General features: G+C 51.2%; 1 protein-coding gene across 2 annotated transcripts in view; it reads right to left on the bottom strand.

The window, feature by feature from the left end:
* LOC147706641 (uncharacterized) overlaps positions 1-21,145 on the bottom strand; it is a 173,455-nt gene that overhangs the window by 42,979 nt on the left and 109,331 nt on the right. For both annotated transcript variants that reach the window (XM_086933128.1, XM_086933127.1), the window contains exon 4: positions 2,972-3,052. In XM_086933128.1, the coding sequence (XP_086789254.1) occupies positions 2,972-3,052 (81 nt within the window). The remainder of the gene's footprint in view (positions 1-2,971; positions 3,053-21,145) is intronic.

Genomic DNA, 21,145 nt, shown 5'->3' with positions numbered 1-21,145 from the left:
AGCAGAGGGAACACGAACACTACACAAAGAACTGTAACACTGCGCAGAGCCAGCAGAGGGAACACGAACACTACACAGAGAACTGTAACACTGCGCAGAGCCAGCAGAGGGAACACGAACACTACACAGAGAACTGTAACACTGCGCAGAGCCAGCAGAGGGAACACGAACACTACACAGAGAACTGTAACACTGCGCAGAGCCAGCAGAGGGAACACGGACACTACACAAAGAACTGTAACACTGCGCAGAGCCAGCAGAGGGAACACGAACACTACACAGAGAACTGTAACACTGCGCAGAACCAGCAGAGGGAACACGAACACTACACAGAGAACTGTAACACTGCGCAGAGCCAGCAGAGGGAACACGAACACTACACAGAGAACTGTAACACTGCGCAGAGCCAGCAGAGGGAACACGAACACTACACAGAGAACTGTAACACTGCGCAGAGCCAGCAGAGGGAACACGAACACTACACAGAAAACTGTAACACTGCGCAGAGCCAGCAGAGGGAACACGAACACTACACAGAGAACTGTAACACTGCGCAGAGCCAGCAGAGGGAACACGAACACTACACAGAGAACTGTAACACTGCGCAGAGCCAGCAGAGGGAACACGAACACTACACAAAGAACTGTAACACTGTGCAGAGCCAGCAGAGGGAACACGAACACTACACAGAGAACTGTATCACTACACTGAGCCAGCAGAGGGAACACGAACACTACACAGAGAACTGTAACACTGCGCAGTGCCAGCAGATGGAGCACAAACACTACACAAAGAACTGTAATACTGCACAGAGCCAGCAGAGGGAACATGAACACTACACAGAGAACTGTAACACTGCGCAGTGCCAGCAGATGGAGCACAAACACTACACAGAGAACTGTAACACTGCGCAGAGCCAGCAGAGGGAACATGAACACTACACAGAGAACTGTAACACTGCACAGAGCCAGCAGAAGGAACACAACAACTGCTAACAGAACTGTAACACTGTGCAGAGCCAAGAACAAAACTCAGACAACTGTGACACTGCACTGAGCCAGCAGATGGAGAACAAATTCAACACTGAGAACTATAACACTGCAGAGAGCCCACAGAGGGAGCACAAACACTAAAAGCAGAACTGTAACACTGCACTGAGCCACAAACACTGAACCCCAAATTGTAAAACTGCCCAGAGCCAGCAGAGGGAGCATGGACACTGCACACAGAACTGAAACACTGCGCAGAGCCAGCAGAGAGAGAGCACAAACACTACCCAGAGTAGTGAAGGAGGGGCTCTTTGTCGAGATTAGAGCTCAGCCCACTGGCTACCTTGCCCAGGTGTTGAGTGGCCCCTGCTCTGAGACGAGGGAGTTCAACTACCACAAGGCCCTTATTTGGAGGCTGATCACCAGGCATGGGCCCTAACAGCTCCCAGCGGGTCCGCGCCCCACTGCTGTGCCACTGGGCTAAATAAAAGTCATTGCAGACCGTAGAGATTCAGTCTGGACTTTTCAGGACTTGCAAGGTTATTGTCTGGTTCCTAGCACCACACGGTTGTTGTCGGGTCCAAGGGGGCTGCTCTCAGGGGCAGGAGACTCCATTCTGAGGAGGGAGCTGCTTCAGCCCCTGGGACTTCAGCAGAAGCTGGATCGGTGGCAGGAAGCTCAAATCAGTATGTCCACCATCTTGGTCTCCCAGGCCATGCCCCCCTATCATGGGTTTTTAGGCACTATAAATGAAGATTGGGCTAAAAAGTGCACAATTGCACCCTCTATTTTCCTTACCTTAGCCCAACTGATCCCTCCCTTCAGAATAGTGGGCTTGTTAATTAGGGGACAGATTCTCAATAGTAAACTTAGGGCCAGATGTACAAACCCTATCCATTTTAAGTCGCACATTGCATCATTTTCCGACTCGCAATGAGTGACTTTTTCAACAGGGTCTCAGGCACTGTTCGTGATTCCTGAGGGGTTGCAAATTGCGTGCCTCATTAATATTCATTGGGCAGGTGCAAATTGTGACCTCATTAGGAATGTCTAGCACTCCCAGGGATGGAGACCTGCTGGGGTTAGCAGACCACCATGTCTGTGACTGCTTTTTAAATAAAGCTGTTTTTTTAATAGTCTGTTTTCCTCAAAGGAAGCGGGATGCATTTAAAAAAGAAAAATGAAATGTTTCAGTTTCATTTTTAAGAGTAGACAGTGGTCCGTGGGACCGCAGCCTGCTCTTAAAAAAAAACCAAACACACTCACAAGGGTAAGGGCTCCCCTGGGGACCCCTTCACATTTGCGAGTTGCTTATCACCCACTTGCAGTAGGTGATAAACTGCAAGTGTTCTGCGATCACAATCGCTGTCGCAAAACAATCATACATTTAAGTGAGACTCGCTATTGGGAATGGACGCCCTTGGCACGTCCCTTCCTAATAACAAGTTGCAAAATAGGGTTTGTACATGGGGCAGACCGCTTTTTCAGTCACAAATGGGCTGCTTTCCCGTTTGTAACCGCAAAATATGGTGGTACATCTGGCCATGTACGTTTATAGTTTTTATTTGTATTCACAAACTACCTGTGCGATTTTTATTCTGTGTGGAGTTTTCTTCCCCGACTGCGGAGTCTTCGCGGTTGTAAATTTACTATTAGCTCATAGTTTGTGAATGCACATTTTTTTTTAATATACGTAAAAGATTAAATGTTTCCTTTTTCAATCAGGCCCTAAGTGTGCGCCACCAGTAAGAGGAGTGGGCAGTGTCAGCTGAGGCAGTGGGCATTCCACTAGGAAGGTGGGTATTTCAGGAGGAAAGTGAGCAGCAGCCTGCTGAAAAATATTCTGGGCAGCTGCACTTATTTTAAACAAAATTAAGGACTGATTATACTGGTATGTCAAGTTATTTGAAAAGATCTCTGCTGGCCATGTTGTCCATTCATGCTCTTAAATCAAAAAAGTAAAAATAAATCATTAAAAATACCTTTGTCCCTGGTGTGCAGAGCACTCGGTGATATTGTCCGGTCAAGTCTTGGTCGACTCGTTGATTTTGAAGGGCGCTTGTCTGTTAAAAAGGAACCAGACGTTAGTGGAGAATGGATTCAGGATCCAGAGAGGACAAGGAGCAGGTGTGTATATATACAAGGGATTATCGCCACTCGAAAAACACCTATTTTGACGTTTTAGTGGCAATAGCCCCATTGCTTTATATACAAGGCAGCGTTAAGCTACTTAAAATGGCTTAACACGCCTTGTAAATAATGCCCCTATTCAGGCAGCATTTAGTGTGAAAGGGGTGGGCAATATGAGTTGCAGTGGGCGTCCCATCACAACATCCATTGATTTTTTACGTTGCCCCCTATTTACAAGACTGGCATAAATATGGGCCAGCGCAAAAAATAGGACCAGAAAAAACCTGGTCTCAAACTGTTGTAACGAGGAGAAATTATTAATTTCTCCTCAATGTTGCTGTTTCTATGTTTGCTACAGAATGCAGCACACATAGAAAGAGCACATTGCCATTAGTTATTGTTCATGTATAGGAAAGTGCCTCTTTCTGCACATACACAATCATTAAATGATGATGAGTTACAACTTCTATGTGTGCCGCATCCTGCAGCAGACATAGAAGTTATACATCGTCATTAGTGATTGTTTATGTGCAGGAAGGGACACTTTCCTGCACATGAACAATCATTCCCTGCAACGCAGGCGCCCTTGCACTCTGGTGCAAGGGCGCCTGCGTTGGCGCTGGGCAGCTAAATTTAGCACCAGCGCTAGGGGAAATACAGGGCTATGCCGTATTATTGTGAATGTGGCACATCCCTGCGTTTTTTTAATGTCGGAGCGCGGCATTACCAATTGTCGCTTAACACCGCACTCCACCATTTTGTTGAAAATATGCCCCTTAGTGTAGGTGGGAAAGAGTAGGAGGAGCAGAGGTGTGTCAAGGTGCATCACAGAGGAGCAGGTGAGTAGAGTTTTAAGTGTGGGAGAGGTGTGTCATTGTCCACCTCAGATAAGCAGTTGTGTAGACTTGTGAGAGTTAGAGAGCAGGGGTGTGTCAATGTCCATTACAGAGAAGCAGGTGTGTACATTTATGAGTGTGAGAGGACTAAAGGTGTGTCAAGGTGCATCACAGAGGAGCAGGTGTGTAGATTTTTTCAGAGTGGGAGAGGGAGAGGTGTATCATTTTCCATCTCAGATAAGCAGTTGTGTAGTCTTGTGAGAGTTAAAGAGCAGTAGTGTGCCAATATCCATTACAGAGAATCAGGTGTGTACATTTATGAGTGTGAGAGAACTAAAGGTGTGTCAAGTTGCATCAAAGAGGAGCAGGTGTGCAGATGTGTGAGAGGAACAGAAGTGTGTCAAGGTTTATCACAGAGAATCAGTTGTGTAGACTTGTGAGTGTGGGAGAATGAGAGGTGTGTCACAGTGTATATCAGTGGTGCAGGTGTGTACATTTGTGAGTATGGGAGGACCAGAGGTATGTTAAGGCGCAAGTGTGTAGACTTGGGAAAGGGCCAGAGATGTGTCAAGGCACATTACAGAGACACAGGTGTGTAGACTTGTAAATGTGAGAGAATGAGAGGTGTGTCACGGTACATCACAGAGGAACAAATGTGTAGACTAGTGAGTGTGAAAGGAGCAGAGGTGAGTCAAGGTGCATCACAGCGGAGCAGGCATGTAGGCTTGTGAGTGTGAAAGTAGCAGAAGTGTGTCAATGTCCATCACAGAGAAGCAGGTGTGTAGACTTGTGAGGGGATGCCCGTTTTGCTTTTTTTTTTATATAGCTCTAGACCCTAGACCCGAGACATCAGGTATCAGAGCGCTTTACATGAGCACGAGTTTTGTTACCTGAGGACACATTCATTTTTGTTAGGGATGGCGAGATTATGTGATTTGCCCAGAATCACAGGATGTTGAGCGTCGCTGCCGAGACTCAAACCCTGTTCTCCAGTTTCGAGGTCAACCGCTCTAGCCGTAAGGCCTGCTGTTGCCTGCTCTGGGGGTCTCAAGACCACAAGGACCAGGGTCCTAAGCAGCTTGTTGCCGCCAACGCCACGCCACTGCGCCAGGAGGCGCTACAAAATCACTGAGGGTCCCGCAGCACGGGACGCACGTGGGCAAAGGGCGTGTCCACCTGTGCTTGTCAAAACCCGGAAAAGGCTGGGCTGGGCCACACCTCTAAGGTCTGTTGCTGTTCTCTACTGTAGCCACTATGGACCACGGACCAAGGTACTGTTTTTTCTCCTCATACGGACGCCTTGAGAGCTGTGGCTGAATGTGCTTGCCCGGTTTAGCCTATGCTTGCCTATTTGGCCTACTTTGTTCCTGTTTTTTGGTCAACGTCCTTTCTTTTTTCTTAACTAGGCTCCAGAATGGGCAAGAGAAAGGGTGCCCCAAGCGTCCCCAGTATGATACCTCCTCCCGCACACACTCAACAATTGACAACTACCGAACCCGGGCTGTGGACATGGTTTCAAATGAGATTCGGCTGGTAGAGCGTTGTCTTTCCCTCACAACTGAAAAGATCACTCCTATACCTACTGACCAAAGCTGTTGTGAGCTGCTCTCACCACAGGGTGTACCGGTGGTAAGAAGCCCAACTGTAGCTCCATGGGGCCAGGTTTGTTCTGTAGCACTGGTTCATAATGTGGGTGACAACCTAGATTACGTAGGGTTTACACCAGGCAGGAAGTCTGTGCCCGGTCCAACAAGCATAGACGTTGGCGACCAGTTTTGTGACTCTGAAGGGGAGAGTGGCCCAAGAGCTAAGCGCAGGCGGAAAATTACCAAATCGACGAGCCTAGAAACTCTGCCACTACCAGCAAAATTGTCTCGCGTAATAAGGCTGCAGATGAAGACTGTTAGACGGACCGGGAGGGTCGGCCGAGGATAAGGGGAGAGGTCTCCGGGGAGAGCCGTCTCCAGCGATCGTACAGACAAGTAACTTCCCCCCCACAGACGGACACCACACAAGAGTAAGGTTCAACGATACTTTATAGGCAATTCTTTAAGTACGATGGATTTGTACAAGGAGGTCTGGACTCAGGGGTCCCCTTGATTCTGGTCTCTGGTTTGGGAAAAGGGTAGCGGGACAGTCTTGTTACCAGAAAGTGGAAATAGCTCTCAATCCTCGAGCTCGGCGTTCTAGATGATCGGGCCGCGGCGGAGCCAGCAGGTCCCGAGATGGACGAAGGAAACGACGGTCCGCGGCGGAGCCAGCAGGTCCCGATGAGATGATGGTTGCAAACGGTCCACGGCCACGCCAGCAGGTCCCGACGACGATGAAGGATTTGGAAGGTTACGAAGGTTGCGGCAGCGCCGGCAGGCAAGACGAAGGTGCACGAGGCAGAGCTACGGCAGCGCCAGTAGTCCGTCAAGGATGAGTTCTTCTTTGCGTCTCTCGACTCCAAGATACAACTGCCCTCCTGCTCTGGGCTGCCCCAGTTATAGGGCTGATGTTCTTTGATGTCCGGACCCTCGCACCTGGAGGTCGGGAGGTCCGGGATGAGGGTGTCCCGACACCCAGCAGGGGGGTGGAGCCAGCGCCCGAGGAGGCGATGGCCGAGCGGCACTTGGCGGGGGAGAGCCATCGACACCTCTTTCTCCCATTGACTTACCAAGTAGCCCGCTCACCTCCTGGGTGGATGGTGGTGCCGGGATGTTTGAGGCCTGGCTAGGCCCAGGGTTGAGGTCGATCGGGGGCCAGGCGGCCTCGTGGTGGAGTGTCCAAGATGGCGTCCCGGAGGCGCGCGGGCCAGCAGTGGATCGGGCCCACGAGGTCGATATGTTCGAAGGCAGAGGTCCCTGAGGGGACGGAGGACGTGCAGTGGTGGTGGGTGGTACTTGTGTGACTGGGCTCGGGCCTGGTCGGGCCGGGGGAGAGCGGCCCTTCATGTGGCCTGTCCAACATGCGTCCCCCCCAGCTGAAGGCGGGGAGAGTTACCCATCCTCTTGGGGACTCTCCTCGTCGAGGTGGAAAAACCGGGACAGGCCATCTGCGTTGGCGTGATCTGGCCCAGGCCGGTGTTCAACGGTGAAGTCCATCCCTTGTAGGGAGATGGACCAACGTAGTAACTTCGGGTTTTCTCCCCGCATCTGCATCAGCCACTGCAGGGGTCGGTGGTCGGTCTGTACCCGAAAGTGTGTGCCAAAGAGGTAGGGCCGGAGCTTCTTGAGGGCCCATACCACTGCGAAGGCCTCCCGCTCTATGGTGCTCCAGCGTTGTTCTCGTGGTAGGAGTCGTCTGCTGATGAAGGCCACTGGCTGATCAAGGCCCTCGGTGTTTACTTGAGACAGGACTGCCCCAATGCCATGGTCGGAGGCATCCGTCTGGACGACGAACTCCCTGCTGTAGTCGGGGGCCTGGAGCACAGGGGCGGAACACATGGCGGCTTTCAATTGCTCGAATGCTGTTTGACAATCGGCGGTCCAGTTGACTTTCTTGGGTTGATTTTTGGACGTAAGTTCTGTGAGGGGGCCCACTATAGTACCATAGTCTTTCACAAACCTTCGGTAATAGCCCGTGAGGCCCAGGAAGGCTCGTACCTCGGTCTGGGTGATGGGGGGCTGCCAGGACTGGATGGCGGCAATTTTGAGCTGCAGAGGGGCCACCAGGCCGCTTCCCACCTGGTGTCCGAGGTAGGTTACAGACCCTTGACCAATTTGACATTTGCTGGCCTTGATCGTGAGGCCAGCCTGCTGAAGGGCTTGTAGCACGGCTCGGAGGTGGTGGAGGTGCTCGGGCCACTGGTGGCTGTATACAGCGATGTCGTCTAGGTAGGCAGCGCTGAACCCTTCGAGCCCCGCCAGGACCTGATTGACGAGCCGCTGAAAGGTTGCGGGGGCATTCTTCATGCCGAAGGGCATGACTTTGAAATGGTAATGGCCATCGGGGGTGGAAAAGGCAGAACGTTCTTGGGCCCGGGGTGTGAGGCCGATTTGCCAGTAGCCCGCCGTCAGGTCGAAAATACTGAGGTAGCGGGCAGCTCCCATGCGGTCAATCAGTTCATCTGCCCGGGGGATGGGATGTGCGTCTGTTCGGGTGACCGCATTCAAGCCCCGGTAGTCAACGCAGAACCGGAGTTCCGGTGTGGTGCCTGGTGCGGCCGCTTTGGGGACCAGTACTACAGGGCTGGCCCAGGGGCTGTCTGAGGGCTCGATGACCCCGAGCGTGAGCATTTTTGTTACCTCTTCCTGGACGCAGGCTCGTACCCGATCTGGCACGCGGTAGGCCCGGTGGCGGATAGGGGGGCTGTCCCCCGTGTCCACATCGTGCACACACCAGGAAGTGACACCGGGGGTGAGGGAGAACAGGCTGGCGAACTGCGATAGGAGGGCCCGACACTCCTGGCGTTGCTCTTGGGTGAGGGCCTCTGAGAGTCGGACCCCGTCCACGGAGCCGTCTTTCTCCCGAGTCCGTAGGAGGTCAGGGAGGGGCTCGGAGTCTTCTTCAGCCCCATTGTCTGTGGCCATCAGGAGGCTGAGTTCGGAACGCACAAAGTGGAGTTTCAGTCTGTTAGCGTGGAGGACCCGGAGGGGGTTCCGGGAAGATTCCATGTCGATGAGATAGGTGGCAGGACCCTTGCGCTCGACTACTTTGAAGGGCCCCGTCCACTTGTCTTGCAGGGCGCAGGGTTCGATGGGGGACATCACCCATACCTGTTGCCCAGGTTCAAATTCGATGGAGGAGGCATTCCGGTCATACCATTTTTTCATGTCCTCTTGACTGGCCTCTAGGTTGGCTTTTGCCAGCTCTCTGAACCGCCGGGTCTGGTTGCGGAGGGTTAGGAGGTACCGGAAGACATCTGGTGGGTTCTTGAGAGGGGGCATCTCCCAGCCTTCCTTGACGAGGCTGAGCTGCCCCCGTACTGGGTGTCCATACAGCAGTTCAAACGGGCTGAAGCCCAGGGACTTCTGGGGGACCTCTCGATATGCGAAGAGGAGGCATGGCAGCAGCACATCCCACTGGCGACGGAGGGGCTCTTCCAACCCCCCGATCATCCCTTTGAGCGTGCGGTTGAACCGCTCAACGAGTCCGTTTCCTTGAGGGTGATAGGGGGTCGTGAATCGGTAGGTAACCCCGCATTGTTGCCAGAGGGACTTCATATATTTAGAAATAAAGTTCGTGCCTCTGTCGCTGACGACTTCTCGGGGGAAGCCCACACGGGAGAAGATCCCCATTAGGGCCCGGCCGACTACCGGGGCTGTCACAGTTCGCAGGGGAACAGCCTCGGGGTAGCGGGTGGCGTGGTCCACTAGCACCAGGATGAATCGATGGCCTTGTTTTGTACGTGGGTCCAGGGGCCCCACGATGTCGATCCCGACTCTCTCGAACGGGGTGGTGACCATGGGAAACGGTTGCAGGGGGGCTTTTAGTTTGCGGCCGCTCTTTCCACTGGCTTGGCATGTGGGGCAAGATCGGCAATGCTGGTGTACATCGTTCCTCATTTTGGGCCAGTAGAAGTGGGTCACCAGACGATTGTAGGTTTTATCTTGACCCAGGTGTCCCGCCAGGGGGACATCGTGGGCCAGGTTTAGTAGAAAGTCTCTAAAACGGAGGGGCACCACTAGTACTCGGCTGGCTCCCAGCTCCGCGATTCTTTGCTCACTGTAAAGCAGATCATTGTCCCAGTAGATCCGGTGTGTTCCGGAGGTATCCCCTGCGCTTTGGGCGAGCGCTTGCTGGCGGAGTCCCTCGAGGGAGGGACAGGTCTTCTGCTCTTGGCGAAATTGTTCTTGCGTGGGCCCCCCCTCTTGGGGCCACTGGTCGAGGTTAGCGAGGTCTGGAGAGTGAGCTGGTTCTGGGGGGGCGTCACGGTCAGTGGTTTCGGCCGGGGCGACCGGAGGCGGCGGCGCCGGCCATTCGGGTTCCTCTGGGCGGGGGTTGGCACGGGCGGCCATGGACCGGGTGGTGACACACGCCCAGTCCGGGACGCCCAACATCCCCAGGTGTTCTCTTCGTTCTACGGCTGCCCACGGAGAGCTTTCAAGGTCATTCCCCAGGAGGCAGTCTACGGGGGCATCGTCTCGGACCGTTACCTTCAACATGCCGGAGACCCCTCCCCACTCAAAGGGGACGCAGGCCATTCGACACAGGCTTTCTGAGTTATCGGCTGAACGTACAGGGCAGAGAATGTTCGGCAGATACTGTTCTTGGGTCACCAGGTGACAGCGGACGGCTGTTACACTGGCCCCGGTGTCACGAAGGGCTTCGGCCCGGCGTCCATTGATGCTCACCCATTGGCTGTACTTCTGGGTGTTAGCGGGTAGGGGGACCCGCGGGACCATGTCCTTCCCCCCTAGGCAGGCTAGAGCCATGGCGGCTGGCTCCCATTCCTGATGCTCTTGCTCATATTCTTCTTGCTCCTCGGAGATCTGTTCTTCCCCCAGGGCAGCAGCAGCCACCTGGCGGGGTCTTGGGCTCTGGTACTGTGGGCAATTTGGGTCGTTTGCATAGTGGCCGACTCGTTGGCATCGATGGCTGTACTCGTCCAATTTCTCCATCTGGAATTTCTCGGTTGCTCCGCTTTCTTTAGTCGTCATCGCGATTTCGTCGTGGGGTGAGCTACTCTCTGTACGATTATGCGGTGATTCGGATCGCGCCGCTGGCCACCAATGTTAGACGGACCGGGAGGGTCGGCCGAGGATAAGGGGAGAGGTCTCCGGGGAGAGCCGTCTCCAGCGATCGTACAGACAAGTAACTTCCCCCCCACAGACGGACACCACACAAGAGTAAGGTTCAACGATACTTTATAGGCAATTCTTTAAGTACGATGGATTTGTACAAGGAGGTCTGGACTCAGGGGTCCCCTCGATTCTGGTCTCTGGTTTGGGAAAAGGGTAGCGGGACAGTCTTGTTACCAGAAAGTGGAAATAGCTCTCAATCCTCGAGCTCGGCGTTCTAGATGATCGGGCCGCGGCGGAGCCAGCAGGTCCCGAGATGGACGAAGGAAACGACGGTCCGCGGCGGAGCCAGCAGTTCCCGATGAGATGATGGTTGCAAACGGTCCGCGGCCACGCCAGCAGGTCCCGACGACGATGAAGGATTTGGAAGGTTACGAAGGTTGCGGCAGCGCCGGCAGGCAAGACGAAGGTGCACGAGGCAGAGCTACGGCAGCGCCAGTAGTCCGTCAAGGATGAGTTCTTCTTTGCGTCTCTCGACTCCAAGATACAACTGCCCTCCTGCTCTGGGCTGCCCCAGTTATAGGGCTGATGTTCTTTGATGTCCGGACCCTCGCACCTGGAGGTCGGGAGGTCCGGGATGAGGGTGTCCCGACACCCAGCAGGGCGGTGGAGCCAGCGCCCGAGGAGGCGATGGCCGAGCGGCACTTGGCGGGGGAGAGCCATCGACACCTCTTTCTCCCATTGACTTACCAAGTAGCCCGCTCACCTCCTGGGTGGATGGTGGTGCCGGGATGTCTGAGGCCTGGCTAGGCCCAGGGTTGAGGTCGATCGGGGGCCAGGCGGCCTCGTGGTGGAGTGTCCAAGATGGCGTCCCGGAGGCGCGCGGGCCAGCAGTGGATCGGGCCCACGAGGTCGATATGTTCGAAGGCAGAGGTCCCTGAGGGGACGGAGGACGTGCAGTGGTGGTGGGTGGTACTTGTGTGACTGGGCTCGGGCCTGGTCGGGCCGGGGGAGAGCGGCCCTTCATGTGGCCTGTCCAACAAAGACCTGTTTGGGGGTTTGGTTGCGGTTAATGAAAATACCTTGTGCAAACTGGTCAAATGTTTAGGTGACCTCTTGGATTCAACTATTCTCCCTATCCTTGAAAGTTTAGCAATACTTGAAACCAAACCGGTGAAGCCGCTAGATTCCTGGACTTCCATTTGAACTTGGTATTTGGCCTCTGATTTTTCCCCTACTATCCCCATTAAGAGCAAGGTTGTATTACATCCACATGACAATTTACCAGTAACCCATCCTGCTAAACAACGGGTAGCCTGTGCCCCAAACCAGGCCTCTGTACCCGTGATAGACCTTCCCCCAGCATCTACCCCGTACGTCGTTGCATTGACAAACGTCCCTAGGCTCACAGAAGACAATATGGAAACCACCAGGGGCCTAATGAACAAATCCATCCAATGGCTGGATAACAACGTCTCAGGCAACTGGGACTAAAGAGATCTTGATGGCAAGACGGGTGGGCGGCACTGGGGGCAGGGGCAGTGGAAACAGCAGAGACGTCATTATGGTTAACTTCCGTAACCCGACGGTTGTCCAGGGAATACTGTATAAAGCAAGCATTGGAATGGTTAAAACCAGCCCGATTAAGATAGTCCCACTTGTTTTTTTATCAGCACCTTGCGAAAGAATCCTCTACTCCTGGTAGTTTTGTTCCCCATGTCTCTGTGTCATCCAGGCCCCTCCCCCCATATCATTACTCCAATTGACCAATGGATTTGCCCCGCTGGTTGGGCTGGAAGATATTGATTGACGGTTTAGGCAGGACCTTGTCTGCTCCGGTTCCCAGGAGGTGGACAGGAAATGTAATAATTCGGTGTCTGTTGCCCAAATGCCATCCACTTCCCGACAGGATGGTCCGCCCACTGTTCTAGGATCAATGGAGAAGGGTGGGACTCCTTATAGCCTCAGTTCTGCGCACTAACAAAGATTACCTTCTCCCAAGTGTGAGTAGGATCCTGTACTGCGAATGTCGAGGAGGCGCCAGTGAGTTCAACTTCGGTTGTCCAGTCGCCCATTGGTCCTTCACAGACCCCTTCCCCTTTAGGGGCGTGTGCGAGCACATGTCATGCATGACGAAGGTTCAATTGATAATGCATGCTTGACATTTTTGAGTTGGAACATAGCGGGTCTAGCTTCAAAGATCTCATTGGATGAATGGCGATCCTTCATCATGACTTACGATATGGGCTATATGCAAGAAACTTGGGAGAGCAAATATATTGGGGCAGATTTATGTTAACTGGCGCATCCCCAGGGATGCGCCAGTTAACATGTGCCACAGTGCGCCACAGCTCCGCCAGCCATGGTGCGCCGCATTTATAATGCGGCGCACCATGGTGCAAAAACGGCACAGATGAGTGACGCATCTGTGCCGGAAATGTGTCGCATTGCTGGAGTTGCGTCGCAAGCGCGACGCAGCTCCAGCAAGGCTCGGGGGTGCCCCATTTTAACAATGCTGCGTCAAGCCCTACGCCTGCTTCAAGCAGGCGCAGGCTTTTGACGCAGCATTGGCTTAAAAGTGACTGAGTGAAATCTCATAGATTTCACTCAGCCACTTTTGCGAGGCGCACCTGCCCCGGAACTTCCACCCTGCGCCGGAACGCCCACAAGCGGTGCAGGGCTTTACAACGTAACGCATCTGCTTAGATGCGTCACGTTGTAAATCGTTCGTAGGATGTGCCACGTTTACGCCGCCTTGCGTGACTCAACAGCGGCGTAAACGTGGCGCAAGGGCCTCATAAATCTGCCCCATTGTATTTGACGGGTTAATGTGTTTAGCCTGCCCGCTATTCCATCATATCGGGCAGAGCTAAAGGGGGTCTGTCGGCCTGGTTTAAAGCGGACATCGATTCCTCTCTTGACTGTGGAGATACATGGATCCGCAGACACACTACAATTTTGATGGTTGCAATGTACTATGGTTGCATCTTAAGGGTCGCGGTAGAAGGAACTTACAAGAGGAGACTGTCGAAGAAATTATTGTGTATATGGTGACAGATCACACACAGTAGGATCGCAAATGAAGATCCACTGACTAGTTACGACTCAGTTATAATGTGGACAGTCGGATTTGGAAAAGATTGGGTGTTATAGGAACAGACTGTGTTATCAATACTTAGAGGCACAGCGTTGACCCATTTCAGTGGCCCGATGGTTGGGGTATACAACTGTTACAATGAAGTTTTTACCACGCACTACCATTACAACGCAGGCATTACCACCCATACCATTACAACGCATTGCGCTGAGGGGCGCTCTAGGATAGGGAATAAGTCTAATTTTATATCCAACACCTTCCCTAGTGTCCACGGGGACTGGAGTTGGAATATAAAATTATACTTACCACTATCCAGCACCTCTAAGCGCTATGCGTTGTAACGGTATTCGTTGTAAATGCCGCGTTGTAATGGTATGCGTGGTAAAAGTATGCGTTGTAACGTCATACATCCGATGGTTGGCTACATCCAGCTCTGAAATACATTGGACCTGCCAGAGCCAGTGTCGGATATTAACATCTTGCTTGTGACGTTTTGGGACACTTTGAGCCGAGCTGGTTATACAAATATCCTGACTGGGGTTCTTGCACATATTTTGTTACGCAAGAACAGACACGACCTGTTTTCGATTCTGGCCTGTTGATTCCGACGTTTAAGCCTTGAGAAAGTCTAGCAAAAGATGAAACACGTGTCGGCTATCGTGTGCTGGGAATGTTTTAAAACATTTTTTTCACAACATGAATAAAGACTGCTGAACAGCATGAACAAGGAGCTTTCTGGATTTCTGTTTCAGATCAATATTGTTGTGTCTTATCCACTCTTAGCACAGGGATATATACCGAAGGATCTATTAATCTGATCTTTACTGTTTATGGATCAATAATTGACGTAATGGTGTGCTGCCAGAGCCTCCGTTTTTTTGTATAACTAGTTTAAAGCGGACATTGTAGGTCGGATGTACAGTTATTTCAGGAACAGGGGAAGGCGCGGGCCTTTTGTCTTCTTTGGAAAGATACTCGTCAGTTATATTTGATACTCTTTTATAATAATAATTTTTCGTCCAAAGGTGACTTTCAAGGCCTCATTGGGCTGATTGATTTGCGTGTGGAGAGAGAGGCTCGAGTGGATTGGCCCCTTAAGTTGCTCGTGGCGGGGGATTTTAATGCAAAATTGGGGCACCCTCCACCTCTTTCCCCAACTGCCTTTGATCCAATTTCCCACAAGCTGGACCGTACCGTGATGGGTGCAAGGGGGCGGGTTTTATTCTCTTATTTGACAGAATGGGGTCTGGTTAATAAAGTTCCCAGATTTACTGATCAACATATTCCTGCCTTTGTAGGATGAGGTGCAGGAAGCATTATTGATTATATATTTGCCACCTGGAGCATGTCTCCCCTCATTAAGGACTGTGAGGTCCTTGTTCATTCCTACAGTGGCCACAATCCGATCTTTGTAAAAATAGTGCTGCCATAGATGGGACAAATGCCCACGCCTTTACCTGCTCGCGTATTAACTCCTAAGGATGCAGGAGCAGGGTGGTATGGCGTTCAGCGAGCATGAACAGCATCCCAGGTGATGTCTGATAGTTCTGCCCTGGTGCATAGCTGCGATTGCACGCCACGTGTCCCGGCCTGCATCTTATCTAGTTTCGCAACTCTTTTAGATAAGATCAGAATTCTGCTTTCTAGACCAGAGTCCCAGTCACGTCAACAAGTACATTCATGGTTTGATAATGACTGCAGAGAAGACAATAAGACCCTACGCAGGGCCTTGACGCATAACCCCAGAGACCCGACTATGAGCAAGGAAAGCAGGAAACTGCATAAGCAGCCATGAAAACAAGAAAGTCGGCCCTGAAGGAGGAGAAGTGGGGAATCCATAGTGGGTGCTTGCCGTTCTCTACCCTACCACGCCTTCTGGGGAGCAGTGCGGTCTGTCGTATCTCCCATCCTTCCAGCCGATAAAGTGACCGTCCATATTTCAGCTGAGACTTGGGTGACGCGTTATGCTGGCCTGTGCTCCACCCACTTTAGTGCTGTTGATGCCTCGGCGCAGTTGAATCCGGTATGCCATACCCTTACCTTCATTGAAGGGGAGGTCCGAAAAGCCATCGTTAATAGTAAAGGTAGGAGGGCTCCTGGGCCAGTTGGTATTCCATTGGATTTATTCAATGAAGGCCCGTATTCCGGACCCCGGTGCTCGCTTCAGTGTTTGATTCGGCTTGTAGTGTCGGAGAGCCAAAGTTGTGGTGTTCATCCGTTATAGCGCCTGAGTTTAAAAACAGGAAACGTGCCTGATTCTGTAGTGCCTCCTGGTGCGGTGGAGTGACGTTGGCGACTGCAAACTGCTTAGGACTCTGGTATTTGTGGTCTTGGGCCCCCCACAGCACGCAACAGCAAAACGGGCATCCCCGCACAAATCTACACACCTGCTCCTCTGTGATGGACAGTGACACACCCCTGCTCCTCTCACAAGTCTACACACCTGCTTCTCTGTGATGGACATTGACACACCTCTGCTCCTCTCACAAGTCTACACACCTGCTCCTCTGTGATGGACATTGACACACCTCTGCTCCTCTCACAAGTCTACACACCTGCTCCTCTGTGATGGACATTGACACACCTCTGCTCCTCTCACAAGTCTACACACCTGCTCCTCTGTGATGGACATTGACACACCTCTGCTCCTCTCACAAGTCTACACACCTGCTTCTCTGTGATGGACATTGACACACCTCTGCTCCTCTCACAAGTCTACACACCTGCTCCTCTGTGATGGACATTGACACACCTCTGCTCCTCTCACAAGTCTACACACCTGCTCCTCTGTGATGGACATTGACACACCTCTGCTCCTCTCACAAGTCTACACACCTGCTCCTCTGTGATGGACATTGACACACCTCTGCTCCTCTCACAAGTCTACACACCTGCTCCTCTGTGATGGACATTGACACACCTCTGCTCCTCTCACAAGTCTACACACCTGCTCCTCTGTGATGGACATTGACACACCTCTGCTCCTCTCACAAGTCTACACACCTGCTCCTCTGTGATGGACATTGACACACCTCTGCTCCTCTCACAAGTCTACACACCTGCTCCTCTGTGATGGACATTGACACACCTCTGCTCCTCTCACAAGTCTACACACCTGCTCCTCTGTGATGGACATTGACACACCTCTGCTCCTCTCACAAGTCTACACACCTGCTCCTCTGTGATGGACAGTGACACACCTGTTGCACAGCAGTTGGGATCTCTGTGACAAAGCAGTAACTCACTGACCTATTTACATCATATGCATTTTGTGATCTGCATCATGTACATGTTTTTTGCAGCAGGCACATTAACCTTCTGTGCTGCCGCCTGCTGCTATTTCACTACTGGGACCACAAACATAGGCTAGCTCTGCCGGACTATTCTTCAGATTCCACTACTATTCTGTTTATGCAGAGTCTAAGTACATGCTGCAGAGCTGTGCCTCAGATTTCAAACATTTTACAGACTATAGAGCCATTTTAAATGGCTTATTCCTGGATGAGCTGAATGTGAGAGGGCTCTCTGTCAATCTGACTGACTTCATTAAGGAAAACAACTCCACTTAATCTCTCCTTTCAGGCCATCCAGGTAACAGGTGGAGAGGTTAATGATGTCTTCCTGTAGCATCATTCCTGTTTGCGGCTGTAGGGTCATAGGATGGGAAGGGCCTTTGTCCAAACCCCCCGCCTTACTCTTGCCACCATGCCTTACCTTCGCCACCTTAAATCCAAGCACCATTTCCTTCCCAGAACTACTTCCACACACTCCATGTTCCAGTACTGTGGTGCATGAGGCACTCATTTGTAATCAGCCTCTGCCACCTCTGGGTGGACCTATCCCTCTTCTGCGGTATCTCCAATGTGCCCTGGGTTGTACCATTACAGCTCCTGAATTGCCCCGCAGAGCTACTACTGTGGTGTCTCTAGTTATTCATGGGATGTTTTGCCCAAAACCTCTGCCTTCCTCTTCCTCTCCCCCTCCTCACTAGCTTCTCTTGAGCCTCCAATGAGGAGGGGAGGCCACATGTTTAGCCTCTTTTTTAAGCGTATCTGTGTCTCACATGTCAGCACCTCTGTCCTTCCTGGCCGGGCTGTATTTAGTAATCCTGTGGTGGCTCTCCACTGGTTAGGATTTTTGATGCAACTGAGTGGACTCCATGTACTCAGGGGCACCAACACTTTTAGCAAATGACAAGTTCCCTACTTTGGTACTGTTCATACTAAAGTTGGTAAGCCCCTGCATGCCTCGTGGTATTTATTTTCACACTTTCTGCTACACCCCAGGAATATGCACAGAAAAATGAGGCTCCTCATGATCCCACCATATTGTTCAAACCAGACACATCTAACCTAACACGTTCTGTACAGGCCAAAGTATAAACAACACCCCTCCAACTACTCCAAAGGGCCTTCAGGAAAGTGATCCAAATCAGGGCACTTCATGACCTTGCCCAGGGTATGAAGTGGTAAATAAATAGTGTACCCAGAAAGTGTTTCAGGCCTTGCAAGGAGTATGGAAAGTGCTATTTAAATATGAATACAATACATGCAAAAGTTAATCAGGCTTAATCAAATTAACCACTGGATATTACTCACTAAAAACATATTCTGTGTAACTTGTTCTATATTTCTCAGTGCAATAGACCCAATAAACTTTGTTCACATTGCCAAAAGACATTTGCTTTTAAAGGCCAGAATGCAAGATGTTGACAAAAATGATGTTGTCTGCATAGGTCAACTTGCTGACCTGAACCATGCTCAATTCATGGGGAAAGCAAAGTATCTTCTTTAACTTAGACAGCAAATGCATACATTAAAAAAGGTGGAGGCAAGTCAGATATACAGGCTTTTAATTTATCAAAGGATATAGCAATATGACTCAGCTGCATTTTAACTGATGTCTGAAGACCCCAAATAAGGTAGAGCAATTTCCTGTCAAATTTATAACTTGAGGGGACACTTTTGTAACGTGGAGACCCCGAATCAAAGCAAAAGCAGTCAGTGTAGGGGCACTGGGCCCAGTGCAGTGCGCGGCCCACTTCACTTAAGAAGCTTCTGCTGTTTACTACAGCACAATGGGGGCAACGTCCTAGCTTGAATTAGGGCTCATGGGGCCCTTGCCACACCACTGCTTCTGTGTCATAATGTATGAGATGTGGACTAGTGTCTGAAGCTGGTGATATTGGAACATGGGGAACCAGGTTCAATCCTTGCCTGGGATCAACATCCTGCGGTTCTTGGCAAATCACTCAGTGCCCCTGTGTGTAAAAGTGAAATAAAACGTGGTTCCATTGTAAAGACCTCTAACATGTTTGTGCTATAAAAAAACTGAAAAGAAATGTTCAGGATTTTTACCCAACTGTAATCCTGATTTAGATACAGGGTAAACAGCAGAGGTCTAAAATACTCCTCCAATATTCAGTGCTGCAAAAGAAATGCATTTAGATCCCAGGGCGACTTATTACCTTTAAAGAGGTACATTGTGGCACATAAAGAAATATTCAAATGACCAGGCTACCTTAAGAGCGAACAAAGTCATTGCAGACATTCCCATGCCATATCGTTCCAGTAGGTTTCTCAGACAGAATTCATGATGGTAATATACGGAACATAGCCCATAATTTAATTACCCATCATCTAATCGCACCTTAGAACAATAGGCAAACACTATATCTCTCTCATTTTAGAAGTAATCAATTAATTTGAACCATATTTTCTAGATTCTCTAGATTAATCCCTAATAACAATATTGAGCACAAAGCTCTGAAATGAGCATTGAACCAATGATGTTCTGGTAGGCAACCTCAGTTACAAGTGGACTTGGGAGCCAAGTACACACATTTATTGGTGGAGCTCAGTTCACATTATCCAATATGGAGTATACATTGGGAAACCCTGCATGTGTGTCAGGCTTATGGATTGTGATCTGTGAAATTTGATCTATTTTTAAGACTGAACTTCCCTTTAATTGTATTTCCAAATCTCTGCTTCTACCCCCTATACACCTACATGTACACTCACTCGCCTCTGCTCATCCACTTTCCTCCCTGTGCTCTCACACCAAGCCCCTCCACTACCTACAACTTTTGAATGATTAATGCACCCTTTTACCTGCCCCTCCAGCTCACAAACCGCCCCCTTTGCACATATTCTATTCTCCTTGTGCCCCCACACTAACACCTCGACCGCCTGCATCCTCTTAACACTGCCATCTCTGCTCCCTGCCCGTCCAGCTCACAAGCTGTCCCCTTTGCGCATAAGGCTGCCTGCTCTGAGCAGGCAGTCCACTATTGCCTTAGTAGGAAGACTTCCAATTTATTTTTAAATTATGTTTAAAAATGATGCCCTATTTCATGAATGATACACCTGTCAGCGGTCAGACATACAGCTTTCTCTGCTTTTTCCCCCACTCGCGTCAAAGCAGCAGCACACACGTTTGCCACGCCCACCCTCCTCTGCTGGTATATGTCACCTGTCAAAAGTACGACCCTTCGCGCTCTTTCTTACCCAGGAGCTTCCACCTACTTACCACCCTGCCCACTGAAACATTATAGTTCTTTTCCCCCGCGTCACCCCTGTTATTTTTCTTGGGTGCTCCCCTGTTTGCTTCATCACACACGCCGAGCAACAACAATTTCGCCTCCCCCTTCCGGCCTCCGCCTTGGCATGCATTTTTTCCCTTTCCACTCCTTGATTACGTCTGCCTGAGTGGGTCTGAATTAAGACGCTTTGAGAGAAAATTTCCCATGCCCTCCTCCCTCGCCCCCTAGTTGTATGTTTTTTTTTCTCTAGTTTTCGTTGTTTTCCTGGGTTGTCACCCCTACCATGAAACGCTGAACATGCGGCACTGAACAACAGCACTATGCGAGTCTCGGGAATGTCAAGGGGAAATGCGCTGTTTTCAGTAAATCTCACCGACACAGCGCCTTGATGCAGTTGTAAGAGTATCGCTGAGTATGTGTCACTTTTCATTGCATGGAGCTCCCATTTAAATGTACACATTTTCCTACCTTGTGGTGGAGGCCGGCGTGCTCGAGGGCTGCCAGTGGGGTGTGTGTGGCAGCTTTCCCTCCACCCATGCCTCTTTCTGACTAACCTCCGCTTCTCTTTCCTGCCGCCTCCTCGCTGGGGGTTGATGCCAGTCTGAAGAAAGCAGACCCACGAGGAGAAATGGAGGCGTCGCACCCGGGTGCAGCGTGACGTGAGCCAGGTGTGCCACCCCCACGCGCGGCATCCAATGATGGATGCTGCGCGGTGGACCAGCCAATCCTGGCGCAGCATGCAGAGCCAGGATTGGCTAGGGGGGCACATTTGCTGCTCGCCCGGTTGCCCCTTGCAAACCCGGGCTACGGCAGGCAGAGAAGTCCCCGCAGGGTCCCACTGGGGTACTGTAGTGCGCATGCTTGCGAAAGTTGGAACCCAACTT

Source organism: Lissotriton vulgaris, chromosome 7 (genome assembly GCF_964263255.1).
Source record: "Lissotriton vulgaris chromosome 7, aLisVul1.2, whole genome shotgun sequence".
Classification (NCBI taxonomy): Eukaryota; Metazoa; Chordata; class Amphibia; order Caudata; family Salamandridae; genus Lissotriton; species Lissotriton vulgaris.
This window is presented reverse-complemented; position numbering and strand designations above follow the sequence as displayed.